This window comes from Perca flavescens, chromosome 15 (genome assembly GCF_004354835.1).
Source record: "Perca flavescens isolate YP-PL-M2 chromosome 15, PFLA_1.0, whole genome shotgun sequence".
NCBI classification, from domain to species: Eukaryota; Metazoa; Chordata; class Actinopteri; order Perciformes; family Percidae; genus Perca; species Perca flavescens.
In genome coordinates this window covers 25,737,621-25,750,970 of record NC_041345.1, presented here as the reverse complement: position 1 = coordinate 25,750,970, position 13,350 = coordinate 25,737,621, and the positions used below count along the sequence as shown (strand labels likewise).

The following is a 13,350-nucleotide window of genomic DNA, read 5'->3' as shown; positions in this document are numbered from 1 at the left end:
CACTAAGAAATTGTTGCCGCCGCTGCTTCAGCATTTTGTGAAATGTCATTAAGTCATTATTACGTGACTCTGCATCCGCTCTCTTTCCTTTTTGAGGGTGAGCAGCTGGAACAGTGACAGGACGTCACCACTCACAAAGTCCTGGCAACCAAATATAAAGCAAGAGTCTCCTCAGGCAGAGTGACAAACAACGGCAAAAGCCTCAACAGCTAGGTTATCATTTAAACCGTACTCACGCTGGTCCCATAGAATTTGACAGCTACGTAGCTTGGAAAATAATGTTAAAGGCACTGAATTTGATGAATTGATGGTGAGACAAGTCAGCGAACCCTGCTGTCCCTCTGCCTTTGACTCCCCGCTAAAGGAGACACTGTTTTCCCCCCGACACACAGTGGGGATGCATACAGCTCAAAACCAACATGACAAAATGTAGTAATTGTCCCTTAGCATTTTGTTTTGTTGCTAAACTAAATGTAAAATGAGTGGTGACATTAAATCAGCTGTTTCACATATCCTAAGGTGACGTCTATTTGCTGGATTTTTCCTTTTCCTTTGAGATGCAAATGCATAATATGTTGTGTAATGTTTAAGTAATTGTTTGTTAGCTATGTGTAATATCTGTAAAGCCGAATAACGTTAGACTTAGATTTCATTCTGATCCAAAAGGTATTTTTGTGAGAGTAAGGACACTATCTTTGAATGTAATTGTAAGACATGTGATGCTTTTAAGAATTGCAAATAAAGCAAACTGTTGGGGAAAACACGGTATTGTTACAGCCGCCCCGCTGCTGGAAAAACAATCTTCGCGGAAACACTGCTCAAAGCTATGGAAAAATTCATCGACAATTTGAAGCCCTATTTGTAAAACATGTTACAGAGAAGGCCCCCACATTAGAGCATGTACACACTGTTTGTTTCTCTTTTTTGTTGTTTTTTTGAGAATATAATGTATAATAATATTATAATTAGCAATGGTCTGTTAACATTGACATCTCAAAACTATGTGAATTCATTTCACAAATAAGATCCTCTACCTGAGTTTTAGACAGTATCCCAAATAAGTTTTTAAAACAGGTATTCCCCTAATGGTGGGAACACCTCTGCAGCTGCTACAATCTTATCTCTCCAACGGAATTTTCTCTGTTCTTATAGAAAATGCCTTTCCCCTGTTGCTAATTTTAATTGCGGGGTTCCTCCAGGGTCGTTCTTGGGCCTCTGCTGTGTTCTAAATAATGCTTCCTCTCAGCCAGATCATTAAGAACCACTCATCTCCCATCACGGTTATGCGGATGGTACACAGTTTTATGTCCGTCTCAAGTCAAGTAACTTAACACCTGCCTCAATGATGTCAAATGCTGGATGTCGCAAAACTTTTAAAATTTTAACAATGATAAAACTTAAATCAGCCAGGTCCAACGAAGCCTACCAGCCTAGTTCACAGCAAGCTCGGTTCCCTCACTAAGAATGCAAAGCGGGAGGCTCGAAATCTTGGCGTAAAACTTGATGAAGTAAAGAATGTTGTTGGTTAGGTTGGGTTAGAGAAGGTTAGGTTATGGGAGAGATCACTTTTTGGGTTTAGATGACATTTTGTCATCATGTTTACAATAATAAACGTGATTAAGGTCAGGGATATTGTTGGTTTTTATCTGCGGTTACTTATCTGAAAAGCACTTTGTAGCCTTTCTAGGAAAAATGATATGTAAATTAAGTTTATTATTATTATTACCACACCAATACAAGAGAAGTCCATAAATTAAATGCATTTAGCTAAGCTCACATGATGGTTTAGTGATGGAACATTAGGTGCGTGACATCACTAACAAGTTGCACTTATGAATAGAGTTGGGGCAAAATATCAATACAGCAATATATCGTTGTTCTTCTTCGTGCGATACAATACTCGATTCACTGGCACCAAATATTGATATTTTAATTCATAAAATAAAGCGCTCCAAATAGATTTGCCTGCTCCCAGCGTCGCCAATTCTCGGCCTCCTCGAGGTGGCGCTCAACACATGAACGAGGGAAACTTGAATATAATGTAACTAGCCGAAGAGGAAGAAGATCTCGGACAGCAGTTTGAGGAAAATAACAGATGCACAAGCCGCGTTTAATTCCAAAGTCTGGTCCCATAGTTGCTCTATAGTTCTGTAATTTTAATATACAGACTGAAAAAAAGCTGTTTTCTATCAATTTGTGCTATCCATCTGAATAAAACAGAAGTGGGCGATGGAAATGAGGCACCATCTTTCACCCAGCATTCCACAGCTGGCTGGCCAGCAGCCCAGCATCAACAATCGCTCCCCTGTTACCAAATCAAACGTAGATCCGTCATATCTGATCATCTTCTGCCTTTGGGGCTCTCGGCCCTGACCAAGTAGCTGGAGGAAAAACAGGATCTTTCTTTTTTTTTTTTTTTTAAGACAGGGTAACTTTGCAATGACAGACCGAAAAGTATGAAGCCTCTATAGTGTGGTTTTTCGTCCAAATGTGTCGCAAATTTTAACCAAAAATAGGCAAAAGAAAATGTGTATGAATGCATGTTTCCATACGCTACCGTATTATTAGGAGTTGGTTTATCAGGATAAGCAATGGGTAACGCCAAAACTTCAGTCAAAAAAACAATATAAACAATATAAAGTTTATTAAAAGAGCGCCAGTCGAACCCCAATTTGTGAAACAACGTAAAAAAAAACTTGATTGAAAGACATTTCTGTTTGTTTACTCTCCCTTTCCACACTCTGCATTTAAAAGACCACAAATGAGACAAGAATTAGCTAGCTATAGCGCACCTCCGCTACACCGCGAACGGAGCGACGGCGGCAGCTCCGGAGCACTAGAGACCTTTGCGGCTGTAGCAAATTAAATTCAACCGGCTGAACGCAAACCCCAGCACTGGGGAAGACAGTAGGCCGATGACCAGCGGCACTAGGTTTTTGGGTAGTCTACATGGTACTGCTTTAAAGATACAATTTTACAAAAGGATAATTACCAAGGGGGTAAGCTTCGCTTCAGAACTCGAACCTCCTATGGCGCCATTTTGATGCTACAAAATGATCACCTCCCGTTAGCATTCCATTGACTGCCATTCATTTTGACGTCACTTTGACAGCGAATAACGTTACATCTGAAGCGTTTAAAGTCTACTTAAAAAGACTCTATTTGTCCATTGTTTATTTCTAAAGAAACACGACAATGTATAAAAGGCTCCATTACCTTGTATCTCACGTTATGGCTCCGTAGCAGACGTTTTTATAAAAACAGGCTAATGATTGTGTCACATAGTAGAGGAATTACCGTATAGTACAGGAGAAGCTCGCAGGCAGTTTGGACTTACATTAGCTGTTTAGGTTTAATTACCAATGTTAACTAGTATTATAGTTAGCAATAATTAGCCTGTGCCCATGTTATCTCCTTACATGTACCTACGCTCTCCGTCTCTGTAAGATTGGGAATGATTGAGATTTCTCTTGGCACAGCTACCAGAAGACTTACAACTTTCAGACACGTTGCTCACGTCACATTTACGTCGTCTCTCTCAGTTGGAGGCTGCGCAGTAACGCTCAGCGCTCACCGGAAAAGTGCTTCTAAAATCCTTCACTGGTCTCTGTCCAGAGCAACGGGGTATGTTGGTCCATTCTTATATACTGTCTATGATAATGACGTGACTAATCGCTGTACAAATCTTATTTCTTAAGCTACTTGGCATTTTTAAAGTGTAAAGACACTGACTGGCTTATGGCATCGGTTTGAAGTGTCAAATAGACAGCAGTTGTTAAAAAGCAACTACAGTGGCGGTCTGTGGCCCAAGGCTACACTAATTTGTTTAGAGGCACAGATCAACACCTGTCTAAACAGAGGAATGTGGGAAGAAAGTAAGAATGAAAGCAGAGGGGGCAGCTTTTGTTGTAGTGTCCCTGCAGGGTCCCAGGACATGATGGATCACCCTGAGAAGGAACAGAAGTCTGGTCATTCTGACATTCTCTCCCTCCTTCACTGTTCTCACACTGAAGATACTCCTAGTTATTAAAAAGTTTTTTCTTCATTTTGTTGCTTCTTTGGTTTTGTCTTAATCTTTGCCTGATATATAGTGTTTCAAATAGATCTAGAAAATATCAAGAACATCACGGACCGGAACTGTATCGTGTGAAGGGTTTTATTGAAATTCCAAATGCGTGACATATGAAAGAGAGTCATAGGTGACAGAAAGCTTGCCAGACAGCGCAAGTGCACTGACTATGCTGGTCAAAGGGTTATCACATAACAATCACATCGTATGTCCATGCATTGTCCATGTCCACACAGTAACGTAAGGGTTATAAGTAGGGCTGTCAATCGATTAAAAAAAATTAACTAATTAATTGCACAATTTGCTGTAATTTATCGCGATTAATCGCTTTTTAAATTGAGACTGAAGCTTGTAATAATGGAAATTTAAATGCTAAATCACTTAACTTTGCAAATATGAAGAAAAAAACAAACAAGGAAAGGTTCTGCTAAGTTCAGAATGTTTAATATCTTTCAGAACAACAGCAGCAACAATTTGGCTTATTTAGTCCTGCTGAAGGCTGCTGGAAACGGCTAGAAACTGTCCGACTTGAGAGCAGATTTCCGGCTGCTGTCGCCTGCTCTCGTCTACTTTACCGGCGAGGTGCAGTTCATCTCCAACGAGCCTATGTTCAGTCGGGACTCACCCGGAAATGGCGAGCGGAATGAGGTGACTAGAGTCTCTCAAAATTTGACGAAAATCTTCTAAACTGACCTTTGTTGAGCTGAAATGAAGACAGATTCAGCAACTGCAAGGACTTTTTTTTCGCTTAAAACGTTTTCAGAAACATGTTTTAGTGAACTATCTTAGTACAATATGAGATCGTATTCTGAACGGCCGCCATGACAGTTTGGCTCTCAATATCGGGAGAAAACAAACCCATGTGACGCGTTCGTCCAATCAGCTGCCGGTTTTCATTACTTGGGAAACAATACAGAGTAGCGCCGCCTGCTGTTATGTAGACGTATTACGTTTCTCAGCCGGCGCATGAATTAAACAAACACAGCTGCGTTAATTTCGTTAATTTTTTTTAACGAGTTAAATATTAAAAAATTTACGTAAAAATGAACGCAAAAATTAACGCACAAATTAACGCGTTAATTTTGACAGCCCTAGTTATAAGGTATTCACTTTGGAGAGCAGTTTTCAAAAAGCTGCAGTCTGGGCGGTCAGAAAATAGGAACCCCCTGTATATTGTAATGTAATCAATACATCAGCCTTGCAAAAAATAAAAATGAATTGAGGTTGAGTGGACAAAATCACTCAAAACCAGAAGGCCAAAGCGGAGTGAAAAATATACATACATACAGTAAGTCCTCAAAATTATATAACAAAATACTCCCTGGGTTTTCCCCAGTATATTGCAATCCTGGTGGCCCACCGGGCCTAAATTGCCCCCCACTAGTAATAAGCCACTTGGAATATTTACATAGCTCGGTTTAAAACTTAGACGCAGTCATATTTTCAAACCTCCAACTAGTTTTTAGCACTGACTTAAAGCTATAATGCGTCGTTTCTGTGGAAATCTAAGTAATGACAACAAAACTGTCGGCACGTCAACATGATACAAGCCTCCCGTGACAGCGCCCAGACCCCACACACACAGTTGCTAGTAGCCAAGGAGGAAATGGAGGATTAAAAAAACATGGACTCTTCAGAACAGTGGTGTTGTCTAACGTATTTTAGCGGGTATACTGTGCTATATAAATATATGGACCAGAATGGACATATCATAGTTGGGGGTCTGGGTGTCCTCCCCCAGTGAAATTTTGAGCATCAAAGACTTCCTATCCTGCATTCTGTTACACTTTAATGCACTAATTTACGGTGGAAATCCCTTTGGTTAGCCTATGTGAAGGAAAACAAAGATGACAATTCAAAATATATCAAAAACATAATGGAAAGTATGTTGTTACATGTCACTGCACATTTTTAAGTGGGTATATGGAAACCCTGGAGCTTTCTTAGTGGGTCTACTGCGTGTATAGGGTATCACGTATACGCAATGGTGTAGTCTATAGACTACACCATTGCTTCAGAAGAGGTCATTATCTTCACTCGAGTTTTTGCGCGCGAAAATCGCCGGACGCCCCAATCTTCTGAACATAGCCATACTGAGAAATCCAGAGAGAGTTGTGTGGAGCTCATAGTCTTAATTAGCTTTGTAGCAACTCATTTGGCAATGGCTTGAATGTAACGGACGTTCATTAATATCAAAAAGTTACACACTAAAGCTTTAATGCAGGACCTGTCATCACAGAAACTAATGGGCTTGACATTAATGCTGCCATCATTCTGGGCCCGGCCCCAGCTGGACCCTCGTCAAAAAAAATAAACACACTCGCCACCGGGATAAACAACTATACTGGGGAAAACAGTGACTTCTTTTTCCATGGCCTCTGGAACGGCACATAGAAGTGTTTTCAGATCTGACGCCCCAATCAACAGGGCGACATCACTGGTCTGTGCCTTAGATTTGGTTAGGTTTAAGGAAAGATCGCCGTTTGGTTTAAAATGACTTTGTTAAGGTAAGGGGACTGTCATCTGGTTACAATAATAAACATGTGATTAAGGTTGGAGAACAATGATGGTCACGGTTAAAAAAAAAAAAGTTTGCTGTCATTGGAAGTGGGCAATGAAAGTCTCCTGTGTTAAAGACATTCTGTTGGCCCACTAATCACTGAACGTAAACATGTTGCTTCGGGGTGACAATATATCAGTATTTCCATATTTGCCAGCCTGATAAGTAAAAAGCAACGTCAGTATGGAAATTCCACAATATGTTTTGAGTTATTTAGAAACAGTGTCTCCATTACACAGTTTGTCCACCCGAAAGCACGGACAAGTATATTTGTACACTGTGAAATGTCCTGCTCACTACATATCTTGGTCAATATCCCTAATAACCACATTGAAAGAATCATTAACATACATGTTTTTTATATTATTTGTGTGGCTGATTACGGGATTTAGATTTTTTTCAAACTATAAAATATTAATATTCAGTATCATTTAAATTCTATCATTTAGAGCAGTGGTTCCCAACCTGGGGTCCGGGCACCCCCAGGGGGGGCGGCAAAGATCACAGGGGGGGCGCGAGTCTTTATCTGGTTTGAGGTTGAGGTAAAAAAAATTGTTTTGCACATGTTAAACAAATGATAATACACTAGAATATCTAATGTATACAAAAGTCTGTATGAAAACTATATATTTTGTTGTATCTTCATTTTTCCTGCCGCCACGGCATCACTATTTTATGAATGAAACATGGAGGAGAAACATAACAGTGCTGATAACTGCTCTGTATCAAAAAAGAAAGTAAGGCTCTGTCTCGAGAGTTACCTCAACTTTGGTTTCGGGCGGGGGGGGGGGGGCTCAGCTTTTCATAGACATGAGTAGGGGGGGGCGCCAAGGAAAAAAGGTTGGGAACCACTGATTTAGAGCATATTTAGTTGGCTCTTAAATTATTTATGTATTATTCATTAAAGCCAATAGGACACAGTCTTACTAAAGATCCTCTTTTGTTAATGTAACGTTCACTCATTCCTTTAAATATGAAACTGTAGTTTTTCCCCTTTTGGAGGTAATAACTAGGGTTTCTTTTGGTTTGCTTTTGGTTGTCAAGTTTGCCCTTTTTATATACAGTAGGTTAATAATTCAATCATGGCATCACTGGAATGTTGAAAATACACTTTTATGAAAATGATTAATATTAATATATATATATATATAAATCACAGAAGAAGAAAAAACGTCAGTGCCAGCAATCCGTTTAATGGAGTTGATGTTTAGCGGTGCAATAAGCCAAGCAAGGAAAGACCAGGAGAGATTTAACAGAGTCAGAGTTTACTGCTGGAGCTGCTCCCCCCGCGACCCGACACCGGATAAGCGGACGAAGATGGATGGATGGAGAGTTTACTGCTGCTTCTAAAAGATACTATTGTCTGTTTATGGGATGTACACACACACACACACACACACACACCATCTTTGTGGGGACCCGTCATTGACATACTGCATTCCCTAGCCCCTAGCCCCTTACCCTAACCTTAACCATCACAACTAAATGGCTTACCTTAACCCTAACCCTTACCCTAACTATAACCTAATTATATCCCTAATCATAAAACCAAGCCTTAACCCTCCAACAGCCCTTTAAAGTTGTAGGGTCCAGCATTTTGGCCCCACAAAGCTGTTGGGAGTCCCCACAAGCACAAGCACACACACACACACACACACACACACACACACACACACACACACACACACACACACACTTGCTTACACTATAGCCTATTATTAGTGCTCACTTACCTGCCCAGGCCGTTTACCATCGGACTCCAGTAATTGTAGTCTCACACAAAGCCAAACATTACAAAGTCATTCAAACCATGAATTGCTACGAAACACAAACAAAAATATCTTTAACCAGTTCATCCATGTTCAGAATGCCATATTTGAGATGATGTGCTGCATTCACTGACTGGTTGCTAGCCTACTATCAATAATGATCAATCCAGCTACTTTAATCGCAATAGAAAAAGGTCAGAAACTAGTGGGAAAAGTCCATCGCTTTTAGCTACGTTAGAGCCCGAAGTGACGTCTTCAAATGACCAACCGCTGCCCCAAAGCACCAAATATTAGACTTTACTACCATAGAAGGCTAAAAAAATAAAATAAAAAGCTACATAAAAAAAAGCTACATATTCACATTTTCATTTCATTTTCTGCCATATAGCCTATGAATGGACTAATCGTTCCAGCTCTAGTTTGACCGAACAAGAAAACAAAGCATCTTGCGTATTAGTGGGTTTTTGTGCGCACCTGACAGCAAAGGGTCCATTTCTTTTTTTTTTCTTTTTGAAAACTACTTAACGAAAAGATCTTAGGCCTATACTCGCTTCAGGCTACTAACGCACACAGACACACGGAGTTTTCTTTCTGAACAGAGAAGGTGAAACAGAGCCTGGAGCTGCAACCCCACATATGGTACGTGCCAACAAAGCGGGCGCAGCAGTAAAGTAATTCAATATTCCAGCCTACATACCTTCAAAATCGGATAAAATCCCTTCGAGGTGGTCATTCACGGACAGTTCCGACATGCTGACTGAGTGCAGAAGGCTCCGTGATGCCGCTCCGAGCCAGATAAGGAGAAGAAGGGGAAAAACAATAAACTCTCACCAAACTTGTATTCCCTATCGGAACAGAGCTGAAGCCGGTCCGCGCTGATGTGTGCAGGCAGGGAGCCGACTGAGCTGAGCCGTTCCGTGCTGTGCGTGTCCACCAGGAGCATCGGCTCCCCCCCCCCCGGCAGCCTGCAGCCTGGACCTATGGCCGAGACCCTTGGGTGACAGGGGGGCGGAGGACGAACGGCTGGTGGGCGGAGCCGCACGCAACACCTGGAAAAAAAAACTAAAAAAAAGGTCCTCCATCAAATTTCTCTTTTCTTTGCTGTCTCATTTTTCCTTTTTCTTGTTTGTCAAGCAATTCTATTATATTTGCATTCTTGTCTTTTCATAGTTAATATTTAAAGGTCCCATGGCATGAAAATTTCACTTTATGAGGTTTTTTTTAGTGGGTATATGGAAACCCTGGAGCTTTCTTAGTGGGTCTACTGCGTGTATAGGGTATCACGTATACGCAATGGTCCATATATCCATCCATATACCCATTATTTTCAGATACAGTATTAGGGGACCACTGAGGTCTATATAAAAGAGACTTCAGATACAGTATTAGGGGACCACTAAGGTCTATATAAAAGAGACTTCAGATACAGTATTAGGGGACCACTGAGGTCTATATAAAAGAGACTTCAGGTACAGTATTAGGAGACCACTAAGGTCTATATAAAAGAGACTTCAGATACAGTATTAGGGGACCACTAAGGTCTATATAAAAGAGACTTCAGATACAGTATTAGGGGACCACTGAGGTCTATATAAAAGAGACTTCAGATACAGTATTAGGGGACCACTAAGGTCTATATAAAAGAAACTTCAGGTACAGTATTAGGAGACCACTAAGGTCTATATAAAAGAGACTTCAGATACAGTATTAGGGGACCACTAAGGTCTATATAAAAGAGACTTCAGATACAGTATTAGGGGACCACTAAGGCCTATATAATAGAGACTTCAGATACAGTATTAGGGGACCACTAAGGTCTATATAAAAGCATCCAAAGAGCACCATGTCATGGGACCTTTAATAATAATAAGCTATTGCACTGTTGACTTTATTGCATTATAGCCATTGCACACATTCTACCATAGCACCTTATCATGGTCATTGCATCACATGGTCGGTCCATACCAGACCTTTGTAATCACTTCACAAATATCTATCTATCTATCTATCTATCTATCTATCTATCTATCCATCTATCCATCTATTAAGTATCTATCTATCTATCTACGTATCTATCTATCTATCTAACTATCTATATAATATCTATCTACCTACATATCTACAGCACCTTATCATGGTCATTGCATCACATGGTCGGTCCATACCAGACCTTTGTAATCACTTCACAAATATCTATCTATCTATCTATCTATCTATCTATCTATCTATCTATCTATCTATCTATCTATCTATCTATCCATCTATCCATCTATTAAGTATCTATCTATCTATCTACGTATCTATCTATCTATCTAACTATCTATATAATATCTATCTACCTACATATCTACAGCACCTTATCATGGTCATTGCATCACATGGTCGGTCCATACCAGACCTTTGTAATCACTTCACAAATATCTATCTATCTATCTATCTATCTATCTATCTATCTATCTATCTATCTATCTATCTATCTATCTATGTATCTATCTATCTATCTATCCATCTATCCATCTATTAAGTATCTATCTATCTATCTATCTACGTATCTATCTATCTATCTAACTATCTATATAATATCTATCTACCTACATATCTACAGCACCTTATCATGGTCATTGCATCACATGGTCGGTCCATACCAGACCTTTGTAATCACTTCACAAATATCTATCTATCTATCTATCTATCTATCTATCTATCTATCTATCTATCTATCTATCTATCTATCTATCTATCTATCTATCTATCCATCTATCCATCTATTAAGTATCTATCTATCTATATACATATCTATCTATCTATCTATCTATCTATCTATCTATCTATCTATCCATTATCTATCTATCTATCTATCCATTATCTATCTATCTATCTATCTATCTATCTATCTATCTATCTATCTATCTATCCATTATCTATCTATCTATCTATCTATCTATCTATCTATCTATCTATCTATCTATCTATCTGTCTGTCTATCTGTCTGTCTATCAACTACGTATCTATCTAGCCTCGCAGCCACCTTCCAAGTCTGCCTAGGCAGCTGACCTCTGAGCCTCAGCACATCCATCTGAGAGGTTGTCAGCTGTGTGCCTTCCAGGCATGCTCTGTGTGTAGGACGGCCAATTTAACACGCCAGTCCTCATCAATATGGTGACATGTGTCGTCCAGCAGAAAAAAGCTTCAAATGCAACTTGCTGGTGAAGAGTTAGGACTAGCAAGTTAAAGGGGAAATATCATGCTTTTCCGTGCTTTCTGTCATATCTACAATGTTATAATGTTGGATAATAATTAGTTTTTTTTCCACTCTCGGCTAAGTCTTACGAAACTCTAAGCCAGCCTCCTATGATTGGTCATCTGCTCCTGAACAGGTAGCTAAGCATTAGCTTAAGACTAATTTATCACGGCTACAAGGACGGGCATTTCACATAATTTCAACATTTGTACTCACATTGAATTATATAGCTAGAGTACCCGAGTTGGTTACTCGCAAAAACAATTAAGACACAGCCAGTAAAGTGACCCCGACTGGTCCTGGCTAACGCCGCCGTTACATTACCGGAGGACTAACCCTAACGCCACCTTCACGTTGGCACAGTAGATACGGCTGCGAAACGACCGGAAGTCATTCATTTCCTATGAAGATTTGCAGACTGCATGCGAATGGGTCAGAACCGATGTGAACGAGTGTGGTGCGAATAAAATTGGGTCCGTTGGTCATCCGGATGCGTTAAAAAAGTTGAACTCGTACGACAGGCAACGGACGGTTCCTATCCGACAATCCAAGCAGAAGTTAGCGTTGCTATGGTTCTGATAAACAAATCTGAATTCTTAACTTTTAATAAAATAAATAATGATTTCATAACGATAGGTTGTCATGTAATTTTTTTATTTTCATGATTTCCTAACCTTATTAGGCAGTTACAGTTTTTCTCCATTGGTTTGGCTCATTTCCTTGAAACAGAAATTACATTCTCAAAACTCTAAGATCATTTCAGTCCCACCAGAAAAACGCAATTATGCCGCATAAACATAATCCCCGCATTTTCGTTGCAAAAAAGTCACATATATCATATCAGAAAGTTAAAAGAGCATCCATTTGTTGCCATGGGAATGTTATGAAGTGACGTAATTACGTGACGTGAACATCATCGAAAAGCAGGTGTTGGAGGTTGAATTTGACATGTACTTTGAGTCTCTTAAGTTGGTATCCAATAAGAAACCTATCTTAATATCTGATGTCTACTCAAATTTCTTTGTTTAAGTGCTCCTGCTGTCTCTATTATTAAGGATTTTTGAAAGTCTGTCCCTTTTGTATCTTTTATTTCTCTCTGTTTAGACTATTACTTTTATTTTTATTTTTTACTTTAATATTATATTATTTGTATATATTTTTGTATCTTATTTGTTTACTTATTGCAATGACTGAATATATTAACTATTTTTGGAAATTAAGTTTAAAAAAAGCAAGGTGTTGAAGGAATCACTTTTTCTTCTCTTTTTCATCAAACCGCAGTTTTTGTTCCCGAAATTTTTGCAAGTTCCCGCAATTTTTGCAAGTTCCCGCAATTTCATCGCATAAAATTGCATAAATATCCCGCATATTCCATCGCATTTTTTAAGAAAAACTGCCGTATAATCAAGTCAAATCATCATTTTTGCCCGCAACAATCACAAAAAACAGAGCATTTTTCTGGAAGGACTGTCATTTGGCAAAACGGTCTTGCAGTTCAGCACAACACTAAAGCTCACTTGCAAAAACTCATATCTCTCCCAAAACTGTTCACTCATGCTCCAAAACTAAATTCCTTTCCCATATAACGAGTCAGTGCCACGAAAATGACAAAGATCCTTCTCAATCGCTTTGGCTCATTTCTTAAAACAGAACCGGACGTTCTCAACAAAAAAACAGGATGGTTCGGCACAACACCATGGTTCACCTGCAA

General features: G+C 39.5%; 1 protein-coding gene across 1 annotated transcript in view; it reads right to left on the bottom strand.

The window, feature by feature from the left end:
• Window positions 1-9,344, bottom strand: part of septin12 (septin 12) — a 93,577-nt gene extending 84,233 nt beyond the window's left edge. The window contains exon 1 of the mRNA XM_028599595.1: window positions 9,096-9,344. Within this exon, the coding sequence (XP_028455396.1) occupies window positions 9,096-9,150 (55 nt within the window). The 5' untranslated portion in view covers window positions 9,151-9,344. The remainder of the gene's footprint in view (window positions 1-9,095) is intronic.
• Window positions 9,345-13,350: the final 4,006 nt, after the last annotated feature.